The 24,866-nt window shown below is 39.5% G+C and overlaps 1 protein-coding gene across 5 annotated transcripts; it reads left to right on the top strand.

The window, feature by feature from the left end:
• The first annotated feature begins 4,682 nt into the window (after nt 1–4,682).
• Nucleotides 4,683–23,357, top strand: GOLGA7 (golgin A7). Of its 5 annotated transcripts, none has more exons than XM_003412514.2 (6): nt 4,683–4,738; nt 4,956–5,088; nt 11,257–11,409; nt 17,830–17,931; nt 18,984–19,043; nt 21,967–23,357. In XM_003412514.2, the coding sequence occupies exons 2-5, from the start codon at nt 4,978–4,980 to the stop codon at nt 19,026–19,028; spliced, it is 411 nt and encodes a 136-aa protein (XP_003412562.1). In that variant the 5' UTR covers nt 4,683–4,738; nt 4,956–4,977; the 3' UTR covers nt 19,029–19,043; nt 21,967–23,357. The 5 variants fall into 5 exon arrangements, with proteins under 5 accessions (XP_003412562.1, XP_023406854.1, XP_023406849.1 ...); XM_023551086.1 differs by having other exon boundaries at nt 18,979–19,043; XM_023551085.2 differs by lacking the exon at nt 4,683–4,738 and having other exon boundaries at nt 4,867–5,088.
• Nucleotides 23,358–24,866: the final 1,509 nt, after the last annotated feature.

The raw sequence follows: 24,866 nt of genomic DNA, 5'->3' as shown, positions 1-24,866 counted from the left end.
TCACACTAACAACAATGTTGAAGTCTGCACATCTAGCCAAAGTGGGGATCTCAAGGCCCTCACATTCTGCAGCCTCCACATCCTCATCCCAGCCTTCTCCCAAGTCCCTGGGTCTCAGCACTTCCACACAGGGTTTGCTGGCTTCCCCACCCAGCAGGCAGAGTCTACGGCAAGGAGATTTGGAGGCACTATCTCAGGCCCACCAACCTCGAATCTCTCTCATCTGCCACCCGGATGGCACCTATGTTGCTCCAATTCCATGCTGAAAGAGGGGCTTCTGGTCTAAACCTTGAGAAACAAGGTGCAAGCTACCCTGCCCTGGCATTCTGGACATCTCCACTGCCCTTCCCTCCCTCCCCACCAGGTTCTTCCTGAAAGAAAAGGATGTGTGAGTGTGCTGGAGAGTAGGTAGACAATGACACTTAATATGATTTGTTGTCCTTCAATTCCTCTTTCACCCAGGATACTCCTCCTCAGTACCAAAGGACTTTCTTTTCTTTGGCTTGTATTTGCCCTCCATTTCCTGGGACAAAATAGGTATATATATATATATATATATATATATATATATATATATATATATATATATATTAAAAAAAAAACCTGTTTTACCACCTAATCTTAGTGGCCAAAGGGCTATAAGGAAAACCTCAAACTAAAGACAAGGGCAAGTACACTGGGAAATATTTAAAAAAATATTACCTTTTAAAACAATGTATGAAAATCGAGGGCTTCCTTTGTCTACTCCACCAGATTAAGAGCTTGAGAGTAGAGGCTGTTTACCTCATTTTGGTATTTCCAGCTGCAAATATTGAACATGTAGAAAAACAACTCCTAGGGGATCTTACTGACACTGAGTCAGTTAGAAGCTTCAACTTCAGACACGAACACTAGCAGACATCAGGATCAGATAATGGAACAGAACAGTCTAGAAACAGCCGTGCACACATAAACAATTGATTTTTGCAAAGGTGCCAAGGCAATTCACTGGACAAAGGGGAGTCTTTTCAACAAGTGGCTCTAGAACAATTATATAATCACATGCAAAAACGAATAGATACATACACTTCAATCTATAGCTGTGGTAGGCAGAATAATGTCCCCCACCAAAAAAATATGTCTTATTCTTAGAACTTCTGAATATGTTACTTTACATGGCAAAAGGGACTTTGCAGATGTGATTAAGGTTAAGGACCTTGAGATAGGAATATTATCCCATATTATCTGGGTAACCATATGCCACAGAGTAGACTCCGAGTCATGGCGACCCCACGTGAGTCAGAGTAGAACAGGTTTTTCAATGGCTGATTTTTTGGAAGCAAATCACCAGGCCTTTCTTCTGAGGTGCCTCTCGGTAGATACGAATCTCCAATCTTTTGATTAGCAGATGAGTGCTTAACCATTTGTGCCACATATAATCACATGAGTCCTTAAAAGTAGAAGAGGAAGGCAGAAGAGTAGGTCAGAGAGATGAGACATGAGAAGGACTTGGCCAGCCATTGCTAGCTTTGAAGATGGAGAAAGGAGGCCATAGGCCAAGGATTGTGGCAGTCCCTAGAAGCTGGGAATGGCTCTCAGCTGACAGCTGGCAAGAAAATTGGGACCTCAGTCCTACAAACACAAGGAATTGAATTCTGCCAAGAACCTATGAGTAAGGAAATGAATTTTCCCCTAAAGCCTCCAGAAAACAGCCTACAGACACCTTGATTTTAGCGTGGTATGACCTATGTGTGAGCTCTCAAAACTCAGTAAGAAAACAAACAAATGAAAAAGGAAAAGGTTTGAACAGACTTCTGATCTACAGAACTGCAATATAATACATTTGTATCATTTAGGCCACTAACTTTATGGTAGTTTATTACAGCATCAATAGAAAATTAATACCTCACACCACATTCAAAAATTAACTTAAAATGGATCATAGATCTAAATGTAAAACCTCATTAACCATACAACTCCTAGAAGAAAACACAGGAGAAGTTTTGTGACCTTGTGTCGGCAAACATTATTTAGATACAATACAGAAAGCGTTTGTCTATACAAGAATAAATTGATACATTTGATTTCATTGAAATTAAAAATGTATGCTCTTCAAAAGATACTGTTAAGGAAGTAAAAAGAGAAGCCATAAACTAGGAAAAAATATTTGCAAATCATATATCCGAAAAGGACTTTTCCTCAGAAAATAACAAATAACTTTGTAAACTCAGTAACAGCAAAACAGATAAACATAAAATGGGCAAAAGATGTGAACAGATACTTCATCAGAGAAGATATACGGATGACAAATAAAACCTGTTGAGTCGTTTCCAACTCATAGCAACCCCATAGGACAGAGCAGAACTGCCCCATAGAGTTTCCAAGGAGCACCTGGTACATTAAAACTGCCGACCCTTTGGTTAGCAGCTGTAGCACTTAACTACTATGCCACCAGGGTTTCTGGATGAAAATAAGTACATGAAAAAAGGCTTTAAATCACTGTTGTTGTTGTTGTTGTTTACCATCAAGTTGATTCTGACTTACAGTGACCCTCTATGACAGGGTAGAACTGTCCCATAGAGTTTCCTTGACTGTAATCTTTACAGGAGCAGATCACCAAACCTTTTCTCCCAAGGAGCGGCTGAGTGGGTTTGAACTGCTGACTTTTCAATTAGCAGCTAAGCACTTAACCACTATGCCACCAGGGCTCCCTTTAAAACCACTCATCATATAAAAATGAAAATTTTTCATTTCATTCTCCACAAGGAGATACCACTACACAAGTGCTGGCAAAGATGTTAGGCAACTGCAACTTTCACACACTGCTGGTGGGGATGTAAAATGGTATAATCACTCTGGAAAACAATTTGGCTGTTTCCTAAAAAATTTAACATATACATCCCAGATGATCCAGCAGGCCACTCCTAGGTGTTTACTCAAAAGAAATGAAAGTGTATGTCCATACAAAGACTTAGAGGTGAATGTCTATACCAAAACCAAACCCCGTGCCCTGGAGTCAATTCTGACTCATAGTGACCCTACAGGACAGAGCAGAACTGCCCCATAGTGTTTCCAAGGAGTGCCTGGAGGATTCGAACTGCTGACCCTTTGGTTAGCAGCTGTACCACTTAACCACCACGCCACCAGGGTTCACTGCAGCTTTATTTGTAAAAGTCCAAAGCTGGAAGCAATTCAAATATCCATCAACAGGAGAAAAGATAAACTGTGAGATATCCATACAATGGAATACCACCCAGCAATAAAAAAAAAAGAATGAACTGTTCATACATACGACACAGATGAGTATCAAAATAATTAGGCTGAAAGAAGGTAGACAATAAAAGAGTGAATACTGTATAATTCAATTTGGGTTAAATTAGATGGAATGCAAACTAACGTATAATGACAAAAAGCAGATCAGTGATTGGGGAAAAGACGATGGGGAGGGACAGGAAAGAGGGGTTACGAAGGAGCAAGAGGAGCCTTTCAGGGGTGATGAATACTCACTATGGTGATTGTAATGATGATTTCACACGTGTATCCTATGTTAGGAGTCCCTGCGTGGTGCAGTTAAGTGCTTGACCGTAGCTGAAAGGTTGGTAGTTCCAACCCACCCAGAGGCTCCTGGAAAGACAGGCTCTGCGCACATGGGGCTGCCATGAGTCAGAATCGATTTGACAACTTAAAACAAACTTATGTCAGAACTTATCAAACTGTCCACTTTAAATATGTGCAGTTATTGTATGTCAATTATATCTTGATAAACCCCTTGCTGCTAAGTCGATTCCGAGTCATAAAGACCCCATAGGATAGAGGAGAACTGCCCCCATGGGGTTTCCAAAGAGCGGTTGGTGACTGAACTGCTGACCTTTCCGTTAACAACCAAGCTCTTCACCACTGCACCACCAGGGCTCCTATATCTTGATAAAGCTGTTTAAAAATGCATTAAAATAAGGGAAATTTTAAAAAATAAATAAAAGGCAGGATCAGATGGTGGTACCAATAAATTGTATTAGCCAGGCATCACCAGAAGAGTAAGGTGGGGTTTCTTTGGCTGCTTTGGAAAGTCATACGAGAAAAGTGAGGGCGCCAGTGGCCATGGACAGAACTGCTTGTCGTGGGGTCACCTGAAAGGGTGTGGGCTGGGGTGTTGGATGAAAATCCTTGGGTGCGTGAGAAAAGGGTTGAAAGAGGGATGCTTGAAGTTGAATCCCAGGTAAGTTCTTCATCCCCTGCCCCCCCGCCTTCGTCCCGCCTTGTGAGGGGCCAAATGCACCTCCAGTAACCTGGTTTTCATTTCTAAGTTTGTGTGAGCAATTTGTTTTGTACGGAGTTGGGTGGCGTCCACGTGTCATCTGCGACGTCCAATCCAGAGTGAAAATAACCCCTTACAATCATTGATCAGGAAATATCTCGCCACAATCAACAGGGTACTGATCCAACCGGGAAAGCACGAGTCTCACAGCCGCACACCCTCCTCTCGCCTCCAGTTCCGACAACCCTCCCCTGCTCCGCCCCGCCTCACCTTTTCCTTCCGGAAAGTCTCCTCCGGGCCGGGCGGGAGGCGGAGTCGGCCCGGGCCCCGCCCCCGCGCCCCAGCGCGCAGCCTCGGCATCGTCACTTTACGGCCGAAGCGTTGCCTGGGTCATAGACTTGAGGTAGGAGGCCGACTTGAGGGGCGGGGGAAAGAAGCTTTTTGCGGCAGGACGTAAGTGACGGGAAAGATAGCACGACAGCGGCTGGAGGGCAGAGGAGGCGGGTTGGTGTTTCCCCGGTCGAACCCGGCTGTGGGGGGCGCGGGGCCTGGGTAGGGGCGGTAGCAAATGAGCTGTCGTGACAGCATGGGTGAGGGAAAGTGGGACGGGGGAGGCCTTGGGCTGCTTTGGACTGTGGGTGGGTCCGCGGGGCTGGCGGGCCGGAGTCCCGGGTCCAGGCCAAGGATCTGACCCGTGGTTGGTGTCCCTCCGAACCCGCAGCGCGGCCCATCCTGTCCTCGCCATGAGGCCGCAGCAGGCGCCAGTGTCCGGGAAGGTCTTCATTCAGCGAGACTACAGCAGCGGAACACGCTGCCAGTTCCAGACCAAGTTCCCCGCGGAGCTGGAGAACCGGGTATGCCGCCGGCTCCCCGCATCTGCCCTGGGGCGAGGTGGGGAGACGCCCCAACAACGGTAGAGGGTCTGGGCCGCCACCCGGCCTGCTAAGTGTCTCGCGGCCCTGGGGAGGGGGCGGCCAAGAAAGGGCTTTAACCAAAAGTGCACGGAGAGGGCCACTAAGCAAGACCTGGTGTTGGCAGGAGGAAGAATAAGGGCGAGCCACCGGGTGTGATGATCTTAAAGAACTCCCTGATGCCCCCCATGCGGGAATCCGTACCCAGCAGTCCCCTTCCCCTGCTAGCCGTCACCCCAGGTTATTGAGAACAGTGAGGGGGAGCTAATTCTTGAGGTTCCAGTCACCTCACTCAGCAGGTTATAAACTATTCTCCTACTTCGCACGCAAGAGAAATCATTTTGATGACTGGTTTTGGTGCCACTGTCCTGGTCGTGCTGCTACGCAGAGAGGGTTTATTAAGTGCTATGGAGACCAGTCTAGACAGGCCTCCTTGGGACCTGAAAACATAGAGTATTTGAGGGGCCTGGTCAGGAATATATCTGAGAACAGGCCATAAACTAGTCACTCCCTGTTCTGATCACTGGGAGACACCAGTGGCTTGTATATCAAAACTGTCTTCAGAATAGGTCTTTTGAGCAACCTTGCATACAGGAATGGAAAAATGGGATTTGTTTCACCTTTCTTCAGATTTGCCTTAAAAAAAAAATCATTGTATCGTATTGTAAAGGTACAGTGGTGTATGTGTGTGTGTGTTGTGCCCACATGTGGGCATCCACCCAGAGAGAAATTCTTTTGGTCTTGAGCCATGTTGCCTTAGATTCTATTTCCTGTTGAGAGGTCAGTTACTAGTTAGGTGGGAGCAGGTTTTGTGGCTTTTTGATATTTTACTCAGATTGAGAGGTGATTAGTCATGCTATGGGTATGGAATTAAGAAATGCTGGTCATGGAATAAGTGGGCGTAGATGAATCTGTGCTAGAGAAATGTGTAGCAGTCATTTATAGTCAGCTTGTAGCTAGGTGAGTTGTTCTACCTGATTTCCAAAGTCAGAAAAATCAACCACCACCATAATATTCGTCTTTCCTTCAGCTTGTTTGTAACCATGGGCAGGTTAGTGGCCCAAGTATGTTTCTTGACCTGCAAATTAAAGGTCAAACATGCATTATAAAGATGTTTTGTAGATTAGCTAGTCTGTGAAACGTCATATAAATATTGGCAATTGGTTGTCAAGATATTATGCTTGTAGATGCACACCCCTGTTCATTGTAGCATTCTTCTCAGTAGCAAAAAGCTGGAAACAACCCGAGTGCCCATCAACAGATGAATGGATAAACAAACTGGTACATAAACACAATGGAATACTGCACAATGATAAAGAATCTGCAAAACATCTCACAACATGGATGAATTTGGGCAACATTATGCTGAGTGAAATAAGTCAATCATAAAAGGTCAAATATTGTATGAGACCACTATTATATAAAAAAACAAGAAAAGGTTTACACACACATACCAAAAAAAAAAAAATTCTTTAGTGGTTACTAGGGATCAGGGGATGGAAAATTACTAACTAGGTAGAAAAAAGCCAGGTGTTAATATTGGTGAAAGGAAAAGCAATACAGAACACGAGGGAAGTCAACACAACATGACCAAGGCAAAAGAAGACACTGAGAGGAGCACAAGAACAAAGGGCAATTATGGTAATTACTGTAACATAAACAATCATCCAACAATAGTATTAACAAACAGTAATTTATGAATGGATACATAGGCAGATAGGTATGCTAAAGAGGTGAGGGAGGGTGTAAGGGAACACACCCACATGCAAATACAGTTTTGGTTGTGGCTGTTTCTACATACAGAATTATAGGTGCTGCATGTGTGTTAATATAGACAATAGGGTACACAAAGTTATGAAAACTTCTTAGACATAACCAAACACCTCATGGGGCAAAGTTCCTAGGCTTGAAGGCAAAGGACCATAGACTTGGGCGATATCTACGTCAGTTGGCACAACATAGTTCACAAAGACAATGTTCTGCATCCTACTTTGCTCAGTAGCATCTGAGGTCTGAAAAGCTGTGAGGGGCCATCTCTTCCCATTCGGAGCAAAGGAGAGTGAAGAAAATCAAAGACTCAAGGGAGCAATTAGTCCAAAGGACTAACAGACCATATGAACCACAGCCTGCATGAGACCGGAAGAACTAGATGGTGCCTGGCTACCACTACCAACAGCTCTGACTGGGATCACAACAGAGGATCCTGAACAGAGGGAGGAAAAAATGTAGAACAAAAAACTGACAAAACATACCAGACTTATTGGTCTAACAGAGATGAGGGACCCCCAAGATGATGGCCCTAAATATCCCTCTGACCTGGAACTGAAGCCATTCCTGGAGACTAACTTTCAGCCAAATAATAGATGACAGGCCCGTAAACTAACACCCAAGAGGAACATGTTCCTTAGAACAGTCAATTCTGTGAGCCCAAAAGGACAACATTTTCCTGAAAGCAAAGATTAGGAGACAGGAAGAAGTAGAAAATCCAGACGAAAAGAAACGGGGAACCCAGGGCAGAAATGGGGAGAGTGCTGACACGTTGTGGGGAACACAACCAATGTCACGGAACACTTTTATGTGCAAGTTATCGAATGGAAAACTAATTTGCTCTGTAAACTTTCACCTAAAGCACAGTAAAAAAATTAGGAAAAAAAAGACATTGTGCCTGATAGTAGGTGGATATTTCCACAGTGGTTTGAACAGGTAGAAATTAAGTAAGCTGCCCGTTGGCTTTAGCTGCTGGGTGTGTTTTTTAAAAATAATTTAACATCACAGTTAACATGTTTCACATGTCAGGACTTACATGCAATAGATCGAATGTTTTATTTTTATTCCTGTAATAGAAACTATGACTTAGACAATTTTGTATTTTCAGATCAGAATGTAAACTCTTCTTCTTCACCACACTTATTTGGATTTTACAAGGCTTCTTTGTTTATAGGTTTATAATGTCAAACTTCGAACTCATAGTTTAGCTGAATATATGTATGCAGAACCAGACGTTAGCCTTGCACTCTGTGTGTGGTAGAACGTTCATTTTATCATCTGCGTAAAGCAATGAGATGTAGTTAGTCCTCTGCTGATTCTTACAGGAAATTGATGTTTTTAAATTCTGGAGTCCTTTTGGTTCTTTGATTTCCTATAGCCCAGAACTATATGAAATGTTACATTGTACTGTTCAATTGTGCCTTTCTTTCTTTTTTTCATTTTAAATGTTTGATTTAAAACACTAGCTTTATAATTTAAACAGCCTTGGAAAACTTTGATTTTTTTTTTTCTGTGTTGAGATTACATTTAAATTACAGGTTTTATTTTTTCTTGCTTTGTATGATGGAAAATTGAAAGATTTCTTTCTTTGTTTTGCTACTACTTACCCTAGAAGTTTTACTGATTGCTCCGCCACTGGGGCTGGTTTTCCTTTTGTGAGAATATTACACTTGGCAACTTAATATAGGAAGAAACTAATATACAAGTGTTTCATATTACTTTTCAGCATTAAAAAAAAAAAAAAAACCCGCATTTATGCCCTTTAATTTGGGAGCGAGGACAAGTTCTGTGTGTTGATGAGTTTACTTTGTCTACTTTCCCCCACTGCCTGTTAGAATGTATTACTTTGATGCTGTGTGCTTTGTTGCCACAACAGCTCTTAAAAGGAAGCTTTGCTCTCATTGTAGCCAAAATATAGGCATCTTAGGAGCCCCTGGGGTGGCTGGTGCATAAGGTTAAACACTTGACTACTAGCCAAAAAGTTGGCAGTTCAATGCCACCCAGAAGTGCCTTAGAAGATAGGCCTGGTGATCTGTTTCCAAAAGGTCACAGCCTTGAAAACCCTGTGGAACAGTTTTACTGCATGCATGGAGTCGCCGTGAGTTAGAACAGACTCAACGGCAACTAACCACATAGACATCTTAGGCATCCTTGGTCTGGGTAGAAGAGAAACAAGTGAACTATAATTGAGGCATTTCCTTGTTTCTCTGCATATCTTTTGAAATACGTCTGTATGTCTGTAGAGATTACCTTCTAACTTGCCACTGTGATCACTTTAAGCTCCAGCTCCTTGCTTTCTACCACATAGTTCAACAAGTAACAAAAGTTAGGGGAAAATGAGCCTAATTCCTGTTCCCGTTCTGACGTTCAATGTTTATTTGTCCAAATTCATATTTGCACCCCCCCCCCCACCTTAGGCTGTTTTTTTCCTGAGTTTTTCTATACAAAGAAAGATTTATAAAAGAATTCATGTATAAGCAGTTATTATTTTTAGGAATAAGGGCGGCATTATGTGAGAGAAGGGCCAGCATGACAACAGCAAAGTTGTGGTTTGTTACCAGGAATGATAGTGTTGGGTGAAACATTTGACTAATGGCCTTTGAAAGTCCTAGGATAAGATATTGAGATTTGAAATCTACAGAGTGCTTATGGGAGAAGAAGTAAAGTGATGTTGGAAGAGGAAAGTAGAAGCAGATGATTAGAATGGAAAATGGGTGACAGTAGCATTAATGTAAATGTAAGGTAATGGTGTCACTGAATAGAAAGATAATAGGAAGGACTTGGTGTGAAGGGAAACCCTGGTGGCCCAGTGGTTAAGTGCTACGGCTGCTAGCCAAAAGGTCAGCAGTTCGAATCCACCAGGCTCTCCTTGAAAACTGTATGGGGCAATTCTACTATGTTCTGTAGGGTCGCTATGAGTCGGAATCAACTCAACAGCAACGAGTTTGGTTTGGTGTGAAGAGTTATGTGGTAGTTTGGGATTTTGCCTTGTTCATTGTGAGCTTTCAGTAACAAAACAGTTATTTTAAAAGAGAGGACATCCAAAAACAAGTTAGATAAACACTGCCAACATAAATATACCAACAGGAATTTTAAAAGAGTTTCTTTATACAGAATAAAAATGATCCATGAAGGAAACATTCAAATGCTTGAAGAAATGAAGAGCACCTGATAAAATGCCTATGTGGAAAATAAAATGTATATTCACTGTATAAAACAATAATAAAATACCTCGTTCATTTACAAAAAAAAGGGATGGGGGAGATTGAGTAAACAATACAAACTTGTACCTTTTGATTCTTCTGCTTAAAATGTTCTTCCTTGCCTTTTTTGCCTAGCAAATTCCCGTGTTTAGGTACTCAGTTTAAGATTATCTGCTCTCACTAAATAAAGGAAAGTTCTGAATCTTCTTCTGTCCCGCTATATTTTATATATGTCTCTGTTCTAACACCCTGTCAATTTATTACATTGCTGAGTTTACATACCTGTTACACTCACATGACTAAACTCCTTAAGGACCGAGACAGTGTCTTACTCATCTTTCTCTGAGGCCTGTCGTAGTATCTGGGCAGATGATAGGTACTTAGTAAATGTGAATATAAAGTGAATGAAAAGACGGATGGGTTGTATGATTTCATTAAGTTACTTGACAGTATAAAAAATTAAAATTAGTTGCCATGGAGTTGATTCCGACCTATGGCGACCTCATTTGTGTCAGAGTAGAGCTGTGCTCCATAGGGTTTTCAATGGCTGGTTTTTCGGAACTAGATCATCAGGCCTTCCTTTCGAGGCACATGGAGATGGACTCTAACCTCCAACCTTTCAGGTGGCAGGTGTTAACTGTTTGCACCACCCAGGGACTCCAAAATCAGTTGCTGTTGACTCAACTCCAACTTGATGGCAACCGTCCCATATCGAGCCTTGAAGATATCCAATGTCCGTAAGAGGAATAAAATTAAACAAACCCTAAGCAGTTTCAGTAACATAGGTCCGGACTTAATCACTTAAAAATTGTTTGCTTTTAGATAAGAATGTAGTCCCTGGGTGGTGCAAATGGTTAAGTGCTCGACCATAGATGAAAGGTTGGCCGTTTGAACCCCCTCAGGGGCATCTCAGAAGACAGGCTTGGCGACCTGCTTCCAAAAGGTCAAGCCTTGAAAACCTTATGGAACACAGTTCTACTCTGACATGCGTGGGGTCACCAGAAGTCCGAATCAGCTCCGTGGCAACTAACAACAATTATACATGAATATTGATGAAACAGCAAAATAAGTGATAGCAGCCATTAGTGAGTTGCTGATTTCTTTCCTAAAACTTATTTTTAAATTCTTTCTTCCCTAACAGATTGATAGACAACAGTTTGAAGAAACAGTTCGAACTCTAAATAACCTTTATGCAGAAGCAGAGAAGCTTGGGGGCCAGTCATATCTTGAAGGATGTTTGGCTTGTTTAACAGCATACACCATCTTTTTATGCATGGAAACTCATTACGAAAAGGTGAGGCTATGTTTTTATAAATCATAAAAACCCATTGCCGTCGAGTCAGTTCCGACTCATAGTGACCATCAGCTTATTACATGTTTATGTTTACATGATAACAGTTGCCATAAAATTTATAGGGACATTTATAATAAAATTCTGTTTTTGTTCTTAGCACCTAGAGCACGTAGGAAAGAGTCTTGAGCCTTTTAAAACGGATCAAAATTGGACAACTCGGAGTTGATATATCACAATGTTCAAATTGGCTTACCCTTAAGAAGAATGTAGGAAATCCCTATGTTCTCATCCTGCCCAGCTTTCTGAGAATCCTTTTAGTTTATTTCCCCAAATTTCCATCTTTAGGCTTTCTCATCCACCTGAGTTCTTATCTTCTCTCTGCAGCTGCCTCCTAGACCCATAGTTGCTGTCTCCTCAACTCAGAATATCCAAAGTCAAACCTTACACCTCTGACTGAAATATCTACCATTTTCACATTTATTACCTTTTCACGATTCCCCTTGCCACTATCCTCGTTTGTGCCCTTATTCTCTCCTAGATTGTTGGAAAAGTTTCCCTGTGTGGTGTGAATGGTTAGTGCTCAACAGCTAGCCAAGAGGTTGGTGGTTTAAACTCACCCAGAGATGCCTCATTAGACAGGCCTGGGAATCTGCTTCTGAAAGGTCACAGCCTTGAAAACCCTATGGAGCGATTCTGTTCTGCGCATGTGGGGTCACCATGAGTTTGAGTCAACTTGACGGCAACCAGCAACAGACTCTTGAAAGGATCTCCTGACCGCTTCCATTCTTTTGCCTTTCCATTCTGTCTGCTGCTGTCTTCCTAAAATACAGCCTTACTTCCCCCACCACGCTTGCCAATTCAGAGACCTTCCCTGACATCCCATTTATTGCTGCTAAGTAAAATTCAAGCCCTCCTCAAGCAGACTTCTGGCTTACCTTTTCAGCTTTACCACCCACCTTTTCCTTCAGGTTATCTTTGAGTCAAACTAGATGACTCACTGGTCACCAAACATAGCCTCCATGGTTTTCTTCCACTAGAATGCCATTCTTCCCATGTTCAAATTTCACCATTCCATATATCCCACTTCCATTTAACTTTTCCTGACTCTTCTAATCAGAGTTTTTTCTCTCCTGTGTATCCCCACAACATCTTTGTATCTGTTTCACAGCACTTGTCCCTCTCTACTCTGGGATGTAGCCATTTACATTCTTGTCTTATATGCCCTTCAAGTCCATATTTTTCTTGAGGTCAAGGACAATGCCTTAACCATTTTTGTATTCCTTTTAATGCCTAACAACATGCTTTTGGTATAGTCAGTGCTTATTAAATGTGCATTAAATTAATGACTTTAAGATAATCGTAATAAACCCTAGTATATCATTACATTCTGACAATATTTCTGACAATATTTAGGAAATGAAATCCTGTGAGGATCTCAGTATTACATGCAATCTGAAACAGGTGTCCCTGTGATTGTCTTGCACTCTGTGTAGCAGAGAGCAGATCTAACTGCAATAGCTAAAATTATTTTCAGCGACTAACTGAAAATGCTGCTGTATTCTTCATAAGCATCCTGATGTGTATTCTGTTAGTGTTATTATAATCCTATCTAATGCAAAAGGGTATATTTAAGCAAGTAAATTAGTAGTTTATCTCCTCCATATCACACACAGCAGCAGCTAACATTGATTCCTGTTTGATGTCTTGACATTCAGAGTCAGAAGTTGGAAAGGATTTGTGTCAGCTTTCAGTCTGTTTGGTCTTAGTATCTCCTTTTTAATAATATATTGAGTTCTGTTGGCACACTTCTTTTGGTGAGTGAAGGGGCAGGGGATTCATTCATTTGATAAATAATTATTGAATGCTTACTATGCTAGGCAATGTGCAGGGGACATAACTGAACAAAGCAAACGTGGTTACTGACCTTCTCAAGTTTACACTTGGTGAAAATAACAAGGAAACAAAACAAACAAGAATGTGACACGTACCTTGATGGAAACAAACTAGTCTATGATAGAAAATAGTGGGAAGGTCTTAATTTGGACTGCGTGGTCAAAAAAGGCCTGTGAGGTGGTGGCATTTAAGCTGATACGTGAAGGATGAAAAGCCCAGGGCAGAGCCATTCAGGTAGAGAGATCATATATGCAAAGGCCTAGAGAACTTGGTGGATCTTGGCAGCTGAAAGAAGGCCATGTGGCAGGAGATGTAGGAGAGAGATTGGCTAGAGATGAATATGGAGAAGTAAGGAGGAGCTGTGTGGTACCAGACTGTGTAGTCCATGGAAAGAAGTTTAGATTTTATTTTTCATACAATGGGAACCTCAAAGGTTTTAAGCAGGAGAGTGACAGGATCAGATTTTCATCTTAAAGAGTTCCCTTTGTACTGTGGAGAAAAGGTATATGAGTGGAAGTAGGGAAGCCACTTGGGAGATTCCATAAAAGTCCAGACAGGAGGTGATGCTAGCTGATACTAGGTGCAGAGCAGTGGAGAAGGAAGGGGTGGACAGATTCATGGTCTGTGTTAAAGAGTCTATGAGAAGCTGAATGTGGGAGAGGAGGGTAAGGCTGAATTCAGATGAATAAAAACTTGGTCATCCCTGGATGGTCATTTAAAGAAATATATAACATTGCAGATTTAAGGTGGAAATGCATCATCCAGAGTATTTTAGTCCTGATGAGTGGAGTATTAGATGCTTAAGTTGTCATTTCACTGTAACTTTTGGATTTGTTGATAAATTTTTAATCAAATTTTTATGTATTCATGTATATTTGCTGAAATATATACAGATACTGGTTATCAAAAATAAATTGGTAGTCGGGTGTCATCCAGGTCATTTACCAATTGTGGGACCTTGGACAAGTTGAGTTTTCTCAACTATAAAATGGATCTTAGAATTAATAAGCTGCCTCACATACAGTTGATAAACAGTGTTTTTTTAAGATTAAACAATGAAGTTGGTGCCTGTTTTAATCTGATATTTATGAACTCATACATAATTTTTTTTATTTCAAGTATGAGTAATCTTTTTTTAGCACCTGCTAGTTTATTTTGATGCCGAAATATTTAGCAGCTCTCAATTAAATCCTTTCACCATTAATCTTGGAAGGCAGTTCTTGGTACAATAAATACAATAGAAATTGATTGATTCTAAATTATGTTTTAACTTGAGTTTATCAGCCGTATATAAAGAGCCCTGGTGACCCAGTGGTTTAGAGCTCGGCTGCTAACCAAAAGCTTGGTAGTTCAAACCCACCTGCCACTCCAAGGGAGAAAGATGTGGCAATCTGTTTCCGTAAAGATTACAGCCTTGGAAACCCTATGGAATAGTTCTCCTTGTCCTGTAGGGTTGCTGCAAGCTGGAATTGACTGGACAGCACACAACAACAACAACATAAAATATTACTTCATAGGTCAAATCAAATTTCCTTTCTTTTTGTAGATTATAAAGCAAATAAAAACCAAGTAAAATTCATCTAGAAACCAAAATATAGGGCATGGCCATATTTTAAAATAAGTGGGATTTTTTTTTAGTTTAGTTTGGTTTTTGTTTTAGAAATGGATATGAATACCAGGATCATGCAAAGTGAATAACTGGAATGATCATAATTAAATGTAAAGTACCTATACTTTTAAAAGACAAGCTTTTAAATGTATATTTTTAATAAAATGTTAGAAGTGTAAGAACAGCAGCCTTCTCCTCCTCCCAAGTTTGTGCAATTGTGTTGTACTTTATGAAAGGACAGGATTGAGTCATTTAGTCTTTATCATTTTAAACACTAAAATTGCTAGTCTACAAACAGTAAGTCTAAGATAATAGTGCTCACACTCTGTCATGTGGGTTAAATTTTTTGAAATTGTAAATAGGCCTTTTAAATCTCACTAGAACAATCATGCTTTTTTTTCCTCTATAATGTGCTATTTATTGATTTAAAATGAAGATAAAGACTTCAGTGTTACTTCTCTACTGTTGCTACCCATCATAATTAGGGACAAACAGGCTTGTAGAACGATCTCCGCTCTGTAGCTGTCTGCCTTGTTCATCAACTAGAAAGCATCACTTCTGCTTACACCCAGTAATCTGGAAAACAAACCATTAGGAGAGAAGTTGGATACTTTCTGAAATTACTAAGGTCCTGGTGGTCTCACCTGTCCTTGCTTAGGCTGTTCTTTCTGGAGGTTCTAGTAGCCTTTCTCTAGTTTGATATTGTCAGGGAGGATAGTAGCCTTTCCTGAGATTTGATTGTGGTGAAGAGACTGTGGAGCTTTGTAAACATTATACAACTTGAGGTTTTGTTAAAGGTTTGAGAATAACGGATAATTTTGTAAAACACTATAGTTTGTTTTGACATTAATTAACCAAAAACAGTGTGTGTAAAATGTCAGCATAAGGTTTCTTGGGGGTGAGAATGGTGCTTTGTTCTGTCTGGATGCAGTATGAGTTTACTCATATTAACGCTTTGCAATTACCAAAGAGACTAAGAGTTTAAAAGCATCATGTTTTGGACAGCGATGCCTTCACCAAAAGAATATAAGAGGATTGGGGTACAAAAAGAAAACTAATTGTTTTCTTTCAGAACTGATACCCAAGCGCATATGTGTGTTAAAAAAACTAAAGTTTAAATAAAAACCTTACCCAACAAAGTTATGGTTGAATCAAATAAAGGAATGCTGTTTCTTTGCTAGTAATCTGTACCCAAGGAAAGAGGGAGGAAATCTGTTCTCAAGGAATCCTTTCTTTGAAACCAGCCATGCAAGCATTTTTCTGAGTGTCTCCCCGAGAATTAATGGACTGAGATGAGGGGAGCTTGACTCTCCAGTTTCCAGTTCTGGCAGGTTAGTTGAGAAGGAAATTGGAGAGAACACAGAGTCCTGAGTTAGGTACCTTTATGGGCTACTTCCTCCTGTTCATTATTTAAGGGATGATTGACAAACTCTGATATAAAGATAGTATCTAAATGTTTTGGGGTTTTTTTTTTGCTTGTAAAGACCAAGCACAAGTCACATTCTTTGAGACTTGAAAATAGAAGAATGATGTATGTATTACTTCAGGTAATTAGGTGAAAAAAGTTTTTCTTTAAAAATAATGTTCTTAATTTATTACATGTAGAAAATCCTGGCCCTGTAGATTGCTCTTTCAGTACTGTCACTCACTTCAAAAAAAAAAAAAGCACAGACCATGAGATTGTATTACCCCCTAAGATGTAACCTGAGGAAACTATTTAAATTATTTCCCTTCAGTAAGAAGATTCTTTGTGAAAGCCATATAGAGTTTGAAATTCTCAATCAATTTATACCAAAGCAGCTAAATTATAACATCCTAATATGTTAGTTTGACCTGGTACATTATACGCTCACACTTACATCATTGCTCAGTTTCCAACTTTATTTCGTACAGTTCTTTTTTCCCTTTATGTTGTGTTCACATTTTATCTGTGATTTTATCGTTTGCTAATAGTGTGAATTTAGGGAAATATATAGTAATTTAAAGAGCTGGATCAAAGCCTCTTTGAACATTGAGGCCAGAGAAGGGTTATGATGACTTTTAGTCTGAAATAAAACATGTAACTCTTTGATTTTTGGATATAGCTGTTAAGATTTATTTTCTTCTAGCTTATCTGTCTCAGAATTGCCCTTATTAAAGCTGGAGATTTGGCAATTTCCAGAAGTTCCTTTGTATCTTATCTGGTTTTTGTCTACATTTGCCTTGACTTTTACAACCTTAATACTCGACTTATAAGTTGAGGGTCCTTTCTAGGACACAGAGCAAACTGTAGAGTAGCAGGACAATGTGCAGTCATGGAGGTGATAACAAGAAACTCGAAGTGGTCTGCACCTCAATGGCAGCTAAAGCCACATCCTTTACAAAGGAAATAAAATTGGCAGTTCTAAAATGACTGGGCTATCTTTTGTTATAGGCCAACCTCATATCGTTACTTCAGATTGATGAAAACATACGAAAGGGAGAAGAAACTGTTCTTCCGTGTTAAAAGGAAAGCCCAAGAACTATCCTTGATATTAGAAGATGTCACACTAACAACACATTATAAGTGGAGAGAGAGACAACAGCATAACTAACCATGGTTTATGTGTTCTTCAATTTATTTCTCTATGTCCAGGATGGTGGGTTAGCAGGAGAGGGTCTCATCATGCTTTTTTGCATTTGCACTTTTACTGCACTGATGACACTTTGGACTTGAAGGGGAGTCCCTCATGCTGTGCTCTGTGTTATGTGTTCTGTCCTGGAGAGTTGTATGCAACTGGTATGAGCCAAATGATCAGAACTGTATTCCTCCATGTGAATCTCCATATGTCTTGCTTTGAAAATTAATTCCACTGCCAGAATATTTTGAGATCTACCTGACACTTAAAGGAAAATCTGATGAAATGTGTAAAAAGAACTGTGGTGTTTCTTTCTGCCAGGTTCTGAAGAAAGTCTCCAAATACATTCAAGAGCAGAATGAGAAGATATACGCTCCCCAAGGCCTCCTTCTGACAGACCCCATTGAGAGAGGACTTCGAGTTGTATCTTTTTAGTCCACATCATAAGGTCCAAATATTTACTAAAAAAAAAAAAAAAAATCTGGCGGCATTCTGTGGCATTCGCCAGAGAGAATTTAACTCCCGTTTCTTGCATTTGCCCTACGAAGTTTGTCTGTGAATTGCATGCCTACCATAAGCCTCCTATCTCCAGCATTTTCTCTTGAAGCATGTCTCCTTCCTTTGTATTGTGCAGGTCTTTGCAGATTGTTTAGTATTCTGGTTAGCGTCTTTCTTGGTGTTCTGAGGGCATCTTGTAGTAATAATGGGGGTGGTATGAGTAATGCATTTCAGCTGCAGAAACTCTGAACCTAAAGCCCCTTTGAAATGCAGAAACTCATAATGTGTGGTGAGACTTGTCATCCAAATGAATTGCAGTTCCCTGGGTTCATCTGACTAGTTGAAATCAGTTACAGCTGCCAGATGTATAATTTCATTACCTTTGACATACTGTGCATATTTTTAGAGGCAGTAAGCTTTGAAAAGCACTAAGTGAATTTGGTAAATAAAACTGCAAAAGAACTAATATAGCTCGATGACACTGGAGTCATGGATAGAGTAAATTTTTTTTTTTAATCTAGATCACAGAATTCCAGGCCTTCCAGCTGATAATAATTTCAGCAGCTTTATTACACTCTGCAGCGATGGTTCCGAAACTTTCAGGGGCCATGAACTCTCTCCCGAGAAAATTTTTGCATATAATTACCAGAGGTTTTTTGAACCCCTGAGTTCATTACCTCCATGGACTCCCGATTAAGAACTCCCTAGCTCTGTAGTAAAGCAGAAGTTTTTTCAGAAACTGAAAATAAATGGTAAATGTTTGGGAGGAACTCCAGATGGAGTACTTCAAGTAATTACATTTCTTAATATTTTCAGCAAGGTAGAGAAAGCATGTTTATGTAATAAAAAAAAATTTAATAATTTCAAAATAAGCAAATTGAAAGAAAAGTCTGTGCAGATACCACACATCATCTTGCCATAGTAGCCTTCATGCATTTTGTTTTGTAGTGTGTTTTCTTAACAGCCATGCTGTTTAGATTGAAATTACCATTTATGAAGACAGAGGCATGAGTGGAAGATAAACCTTAGAATTCAAGGTAAATAAGAAATTAATGTGGTTTATATGCAGGTTTTACAAATTTGAATGCATAGATTTTCTTCCCTGCATGGTAAATAAATCATTAAATCATTTTGTTAAACAGTGGTGTATATGCTATATTAGCTTAATGTTTAAGCTAATTACCATGTTAGCTTGGTATTTAAAATCTGTGTTTAACCAAAGTTCTATTTGGTGATACAGAATTTAAACCTGATTTTTTTTTTTCCCTGTATTGTTTTTATACTGGTTTTGTTGTTGCTTTGCCCTTTTTTTCTTTTTTTTTTTTTCTGGGGGGGGGAAGGTATTTGTTTTATTTTAATATTTCCAAACAATCAGGCATTTAAATAGTTTTGCGTGTAAGGATCAGTTTAGACATTTCCCATTCACTCTTATGTGACAAATAGCTTTAATAACCAAAGGGACATTTCAGAAGGGAATAGAGAGATTCTGAATATTTCGTTTATTGTATTTCAGTGGCTTCAGAGCCCTGAGAAGAAACCTAACCCAGTAGGTAGAACAGTAAATTTCATTCCTTTGTTCAGAAAGTTTATGTTATTGTATATCCATATAATGCCCTTGAATAAGTGAGAAACAAATTAGTTAATACTACTAGGAATCTAGAAGAATTAATGCATTCGAATTGTGGTGTTGGTGAAGAATACTGAATATACCATGGACAGCCAGAAAAATGAACAAATCTGTCTTGGAAGAAATACAACCAGAATGCTCCTTGGAACCGAGGATGGCGAGACTTCTTTTCACACGCTTTGGACATGTTATCAGGAGGGACTAGCCCCTGGAGAAGGACATCGTGCTTGGTAAAGTAGAAGGTCAGCGATAAGAGGAAGACCCTCAACGAGATAGACTGACACAGTGGCTGCAACAATGGGCTGAAACATAGCAACAATTATGAGGATGACGCAGGACTAGGCAGTGTTTCATTCTGTTGTACATCAAGTTGCTATGAGGCGTAACTGATTCTACAACACCTAATAACAACTAGGAATCCATATACAGGACCATGTTGTGACATTCTGGAACTAGTTTCAAAGTTTCTGAAGTCATAGTACTTTAGCACAGCCTTCTAAATGGCAGGAAACTGTACTTCAGTGTTTCTGTCAATTTCAGTCATGAGATCCGTTCTGCTGCTGCACCTTTTATAATTGACTTTGTTTGCAGGTGTCTATCACTAATTAACAGGCAGCACAGAGAACGAACGTACCAAAGCAGACATATTCCTTCCCACAGCAACAATAATGATAGCTGCCATTTGGGGGCACCAACTGTGTGTCAGCCTTTGCACATAGTGTATTTCTAATTCTCAAAAGAACCCTGCAAGGTGTTTACCCCACTTTACAAATGAGCAAACTGAGGTACAAGGAGATTAAATGATATTCTCAATGAGTACAGTATTGGGATATGAACCCAATCTGATTCCCTGTAAAACCCTTGCTTTTTATACTACATACTTTCATATCCTCTCTGTATACTTGTAGCGGCAGGAACAGAATCCATCAGATTATTGTAAGTGTTTATCCACTTCTTTTTCAGTACTCTTTTAAAGTATTTTAGCTGCTTTTGTACCATTTATTGAATCCTACAAACCAGCCAACATTTCAAAACTGCCATTTTTCAGCCTTGGTAAATGTGTCACCTGAATTCTTGAAGGCTAAAGATGTAATGACATGCTCCATCATATGTTTATTTCTTTAAAAAGACTTTGTTTTGGAACCCTTAGTGTTACTTTCCCATGTACAGTTTCCAAGCTGATATTTCTCAGACGAGCCATCAGGAGCCTCATGTGTGGTTTTTGTTACATGCCGTCGGAATAAGTTTGTTTTATCAATTGCAGCTGCGTTGACTTGGCACACCCCATTCGTCATGACTCATTTTGCAGCTATTATGGCTACCTAGGATGCTTTTCTGAGGTGGTGTGGCATTTTGAGCAATTATACACCAGAGGCTAATCGATCAATATTCAAACAACTGTGAAATTTTGAAATAGGAAAGATTTACATTAGGAACTTCTGGATAGTTTCATGAATGCAAATATTTTCATTCAACACAATTTAGTTTTCAGAGCTATGTCTTCATCAGCCCAAGACCCTGTGTGGGCTGAGATTTTCGAGCAGGAGAAAAGTTATAGGACTAATTCATTTCTGCTGTTTTTTCTCAAGCCTGCAAGGTCTCTGCAGGTTGAAGTATTATATGGGAATTAAGTTAATGATTTAACAAGAATATACAAACACGGGGATCGCCTTTATTAAAAGAAAAAAAGTCTTAAAAATATATTGTCTTTTTTAAATTTAGGTTTTTTACTACCCTGCAGATTTTATAGTCACATCTTTACAGTCACAATGTTAGCTAGACTGATTGTTTTCTCTTTCTGTATTTTCTTTCTTATTTAAAAAATGGAATATATGATTATTCTATCCTAATAAATTAATGATAATAAAAATAGCTAACATTAACACCTACTATGTGTCAAACACTGTTCTGAATGCTTGATTTGAATCGTCGCAACAACCCTACAAGGTAGATACGGTTATCCCTGTTTTTCAGGTGAGGAAACTGAGGCATGGGGAAGTTACATGTTCAAGGTGAAACAAGTAGTAGGTAACAAGCAGAGCCAGGATTCCAGCCTGAGGCATTGTGGCTCCCAAGTCTGTCCTCCACCTCTGCCGTACTACCTCTGTGACATGATTGGTCAGAGATTTAAGTATACAGGGCTTGGATTTCTAGGCTGTTGAGCTATACACTCATTTAAGCAGTATAGGTCCAAGTATTTTATTAAATAGAACCCTAGACTCGTAGACTATTACCCTCATATTATGAACTATCAGTTGGTGTAAGAGAGACATTTTTAAAGGTTATTTTTAACATCTCTTTCTAAAGTCTTCACTTTTCCCCTCTCACCATAGATCCCACCTCAAGCTGGGACCCTCGTCTATCCACTGGCCAACCGCAGAGTGTCCCCTACCTCCTCTCCAGAGCGTCATTCCTTTGTATCTGCTGCCAGAGCCATGGTGCCATTTACTCCAAGGACTAACTTTCTAAAATTCCACGCCTGGGGTGACCTCTAGCCGCTCAGCATCCACTTTGTGTCTCTGAATTGTGCAGGACTTTATAATCTTTTGGTTAATTTCTGCAGAAACACAAATGAAGCATTTCACTTTTGTATTCAAAGCATTTAATATGTTGTTGGTCAGCCCGATGCAAGGTTATTTTTATCTGCCACCATTGGGTTCGCTTTGTTCCTTGGGCCAGGTTCCCAGGTGGCTTTAAATGTCAACAAGTCATATTTTAGTCAGTGTTCAGTCTTATTCCCCCAAATTAATAAAATACTTTTTCTCCAGGATTTTGGTGAGGGGTAGGCTGTGTCCGTGATTTTGCTAATGCATCTCTGAGATCTCAAGGAACTACCAGTTTGCCATGACTCAGATCTTGAGAAGATCTAGTATTTCTGCTATTTACTCATTGGAAAAATAACATATAATATTACTTGTTTTATTATAGCAATTATTCCTAATTAAACCAGTATTTAATGCAATTTCCAGGTTTGTTTTGTTTTGTTGAAAATTTTATGATTGCATTACCATGATTGTTAGAAAGATGTGATATGTGTTGCTTGTTTCATTCCAAAAATAAGTAAGCACAATAAAGTGGATGCTAAACCATCAGACACATAAATGTCCCTGCTGTGTCCCTGAATGTGTAATAAGCAACTGTAATAAATATTTTAATTATAGTTTTGTTATAAATATAACTTATGAGAAAAAAATTTGATAGGAATAATACTGTATATTGCTAATTTTTAACTGTCCCTACTGGCAAACCTTATGAATCATAGACCTTTCTCATATACAGTATTCAATGCACACATCCTATGATTGGTTCAAGTAAAAGAAGTTAAGTGATTTCCAAGTAAAACTCTCAAGTCTAAGTCAATATTTCTAGTTCTTTTGGCTGTATGTTCTTAACATCAGGGCTGCTTATGCCCTTAGTTCTTTGGGGTTTGAGAGCATTGTATTTGGGTGAAACTTAAGAAATACATTAGGAAAGAATGAAATAGTTAAAAGTTTTACTATCAGAGATGTTGTAGGTGCTAATACTGGATTTAATCTTTCAGATTTAATTTCTTTAATGGGTTTGTTAGTTCTTGATAAATTCCATAGGTCTGTGTAATATTTTAATTGTATAAAACCCCTTTGTTACTTTATAGCCTGTAATAGTGTTACCTGTCTGCCTTTTAAACCCGTTGCAATAACTTTGCCGAAATATTAACACATTAGTAAAACTTTTCTTAAACAAATTGTCTCTGTGTCATATTTGGTGTGATTTGGTAAAGTGGTCAGTGATGTGGCATTAAATTTGGCAGACAGACAGTACTGCTCAAATTACGGGTACAGTAGCTTAGTATTTCTAAACAAGTATCTTACATTTATAAAGTATATCACATCTTTCAACTTCTTACATGCTTTATCTTTTTAGATAGGCTACCATAGGTAAAAATCAAAACATAGTCCCTAATAGCCAGTAATGTATTCAATGAAAGAAATAAAAGGTTGGAATATTTCATTAGGAAAAAGATAATACAGTTAATCTTACTGTCTTGGATCATCTGATGGCTCAGTTGTTTTACATGAGGTAGACTTGTAGAGAAAATTTAGAAGACACGGTCTATATTCAAATTTTTATGAGCTGATTTTCCTTTCTAAAAACTTTAGCTTCTCTTTTGTACCCACATTTTTTTTTTTAATACTCATATGTAGTCAGTAGTCAAAAAAAGAGGTCATAAAACCTCAGTTAAGTTCTGCATTCCTCTGAGCCCTGGCTCCTGACATAAGCTAAAGTCAGTTTCTCAGGAAGAACATGTTTTTGTTTTAATTTCATGCAAAAGAGGTCAGACTATTGACTTACTGCTTACCTTCCCTCCCCCTTACCATGCTTCTCTTCTTTCTCACTCTGACCCCTCCCCACAACAAAGGAGATTATGAATTCCACAAGGGCAGAGATTGTTTCTTATTTATTTTTGCATCTATCCCTAACCCCAAGCATTCATACACAGTGCTACGTATACTGTATTTTTACTCAAATAACACACCTACATTTGTCAACCATGCAAGCTTTTTTTTTTTTTTTCACAGCAACATGTAAAAAAAAAATTGGCGTAGCAGCGCTTACAAAAATACTTCACGGTGGAGGGCTTGGTTGGCAAAGAAAAGTAGGAAGTACGTGATGCGTAAAAATATGGTAGTTAGTGCTCATATCTGTAAAGTGAATCAATGAGTTTTGACAAGTCATCGACCTCAAAATAGTTTACTACACCTTAATTATTAAAGTCTTGGGCTTTTGATAAGATGCTGACTTGTATGTTCACCTTATAAAGGCTTGTGCTAAGATTGGGAGACAAGAAGATGTCTGGGGCTCATACTCCCCTAGACTGGGCTTTTGTCCAGAGAGAAATACTTGAGTCCAGTGACCTTTCTTTTCTAGACCAGGAATTCCCAAACCTGCCCAATATCAAAGTCACCTGCACAGCTTTTTAAAGACACAAATTACTGGGCCTTGACATGGGCAGTCCTTATGGGCCAGAATCTGGGGCTAGGACCTAGAAATCTGTATTGTTAAGCTCCCCAAGTGATTCTGATTCAGGTTTAGCACAGTTGCTCCAGAATCCTAGCTCACTGGAAGCCTACACTATAGATGCAGAAGCCTGGGTATCTACGCATTGGGTATTCAGCTAAGTTGGGACAGTAGGCCCAGGGAAAGGAGAGGAATTGCATGCAAAGCCTCAGGAACGGAGTTGATGTAAATAATG

This window comes from Loxodonta africana, chromosome 19, assembly GCF_030014295.1.
Source record: "Loxodonta africana isolate mLoxAfr1 chromosome 19, mLoxAfr1.hap2, whole genome shotgun sequence".
Classification (NCBI taxonomy): domain Eukaryota; kingdom Metazoa; phylum Chordata; class Mammalia; order Proboscidea; family Elephantidae; genus Loxodonta; species Loxodonta africana.
Note: the sequence above shows the minus strand (reverse complement) of the source record. Positions and strands in the feature narration are given on the sequence as shown.

Bases quoted from the DNA above. Each gene is read 5' to 3' on its own strand.
- GOLGA7 (XM_023551081.1), top strand. From the start codon at position 4,978: ATGAGGCCGCAGCAGGCGCCAGTGTCCGGGAAGGTCTTCATTCAGCGA. The intron at 5,089-11,256 runs GTATGCCGCCGG...CTTCCCTAACAG, and splicing joins CCGCGGAGCTGGAGAACCGG to ATTGATAGACAACAGTTTGA. The intron at 11,410-21,966 runs GTGAGGCTATGT...CTCTCACCATAG, and splicing joins TGGAAACTCATTACGAAAAG to ATCCCACCTCAAGCTGGGAC.